This window comes from Limulus polyphemus, unplaced genomic scaffold (genome assembly GCF_000517525.1).
Source record: "Limulus polyphemus unplaced genomic scaffold, Limulus_polyphemus-2.1.2 Scaffold1258, whole genome shotgun sequence".
In the NCBI taxonomy this organism is placed as follows: domain Eukaryota; kingdom Metazoa; phylum Arthropoda; class Merostomata; order Xiphosura; family Limulidae; genus Limulus; species Limulus polyphemus.
Window position 1 is genome coordinate 129,961 of NW_013666868.1, and position 2,499 is coordinate 132,459.

At 29.8% G+C, this 2,499-nt stretch overlaps 1 protein-coding gene across 1 annotated transcript in view; it reads left to right on the forward strand.

Annotated features, from left to right (window-relative positions):
- LOC106462815 (propionyl-CoA carboxylase alpha chain, mitochondrial-like) overlaps positions 1 to 2,499 on the forward strand; it is a 56,513-nt gene that overhangs the window by 47,191 nt on the left and 6,823 nt on the right. The window contains exons 21-22 of the mRNA XM_013922775.2: positions 1,899 to 2,051; positions 2,296 to 2,361. Of these exons, the coding sequence (XP_013778229.1) occupies positions 1,899 to 2,051; positions 2,296 to 2,361 (219 nt within the window). The remainder of the gene's footprint in view (positions 1 to 1,898; positions 2,052 to 2,295; positions 2,362 to 2,499) is intronic.

Here is a 2,499-nt window from a genome sequence, read left to right on the forward strand (position 1 = left end):
TTTACGTTTTTTTACAAACCTCTAATTTCTTTATTTAGTACGACGAGACCTAAATAAAAATTAAAAAACGTCCCGGTACCCTTCTCGCCACCACCCTACTGATATCACACATCTTCTCTTCATAAATTGCCAATAGAAAGCCAAAGTTTTAATCTATAAAATGATGTATTATATTATCTTGTTTTCTATACAAAGAATTGTCTATTTCACTTCCTGTTCAAACTTTATTCCCACAGTATACACATCCACAAGGTTAGCTGAATTTTTAACATCTCCTATCTCATAGTTAGAAAAGCAGAAAAATTATAATAGTTGTAGGACATTGTCTGCATTTTATGTGTTGTTATTCTGTGTTCTTACGTGTATTATTTAATTTTTTAAGATTATTTAGTGCAGTAGTACCATTAGTATAAAAATATAGGGTTAAGCTTCATCGACAGTTGACAGCAAAAACAAAGACCCAGGTAAGTAATATATTTCTTGTTTTTCATGTGTATTCTTTATTAATTATTATAAAAGTATCTAAAATGTAAAAAATAGAAACTTTTTTTTGGTTATATACGGTTAGATTAGGTAAGATAATGAAAAATAATAATAATAATTCATGAGGTATGCTTGCAGGCAGCTGGCAAGTAACCCATGCATTACATAATTCAGTAGGGTAGCATGAGCTACACATTCACCAAGTGATTTACAACTTGTGTGATGGATTATTAATTAGACACCATTCAACGGGTAATAAAAACGAAGTATAAACAAATGTGTAATGTTATGAGTTTTAAGCTATTTCGGAGAAACAGATGTAGTTCCTTGTTACAATTTAAAGTCATTCTAAAGATTAAAAAGAAAGGCAACTTAGATTTATTTCATTTTTTTCCTCATGATGGTTATGAGGTTGATCAAATTGACTGGCCTCATATAGGGTTAGGATGGGAGAAATAACAGATAGATATATATATAAAGTTACTGATGCTTGAAATGTATTTAGGAGGTTATAGAGATTATGTAAATGAAATTTGACAATTTTCAGATGAAGAAAAGTATATTTAATCTTAACGTGAAAATCACTTTGTATTTGGAGCAGTCAACAAAAAATAATTCATTAAGAATTCTATTTTTTTGTCTACAAAAGACTTAATGCTTACTGAAAGCTTGTGAAATTCTATGAAAATACATAAAACATATTATAAATTGTAGTACGGAAACTTTAAAGACCAATTTTGGGTCACAAACTTGGTCAATTTGACAGCCTGTGACAAGTGTATTCAATAGCTACTGTGTTAACATTTATGTAAAGTGTTCACTCTGATAAGAATTAATAGCAACTTCAGATTAAACTTGAGTAAATTATTTAGATTAGAACCAGAGACTAACCTACAAATCAGTGAAGTCAATTCTATATTAGAGACAAGTAAATGTACATTGTCATACAATAGCATGCTAGAAAACTAAATGATACTTATTAATGTGTACTCGATCAACAGCTGGGTACCTTCTCTGTTAATTTTTTCAGCTGTAATCCCAAAAATATTTTGAAAGATTCAGTGGTCTTTAGGAGAGTTAGTTTAGTATTAAATCCATATGCTAATGCTAACCTGACAATATAAAATAATAATATTAATTCTAAAAAACAGAAAATTATTCCAAAGTATTAAAAGTATTATAATCAGTGATTTTTAATGAAACTAAATATAAAAGAAAGAAGAAAAAAAAGTACTTCCCAAACTCAAAACATCGGAGCTTTTAAAGCTAAAAGTAGTTATTTGAATTTTTTTTTTTATGGAAAACAGTATGTTACTGTTTTATGTTTTGTGCTGCTGAAAGAGAAAGAAATCATCGACTTTTGAGAACCTCGAAGTGTTAAAAGTCTTATATCATGCTTTCTATTTTTCATGAAGGTGGTAGTTGATGACCAGATTCTAGAGGTAGAAAGAAATATCTCACTTTCTGTTCCAGTTTTGGAGACTTCTGTTGATAATAGGCCTTACACAGTCCAGCTGATTACTCTTGATGCGAGTGGACATATTCGATTGCGATTTCAGGGGACAGCAGTAAGTATATTCTCTGATTGCGTATACTGTTTTCCCAACCTGATCAACTGAGATGCCGCTTTTGTGTTTAATTTGTTCAGTATAAAGTTGCTTTTTCATTTAAAAAAATTTTTTTTTAGTTTACAAAATTCAGCTTCCAAATGTAATTATTTTCAGCGATGTAACCTATATCGTTCATATTCTCATAAACATTATTACATTCCTGCACATATCTGTTGTTACATTTGTTTTGTTTCTTCAACAGTATAACATCAATATATTACCTGCAGATGCCTTCAGTTTGAACCAACACATGCTGACCAAGCCAAAGGTACAGATTCATTATGCCCTAACAAAATTTGGCTTTATTATATTTTAACCTACATAAATAATTTAACATTAGTTCTACTTGTTTCACAGTGGAATAAATAAATATGATCCTTATAGAAGCCTGTAATTAATGCCAGTG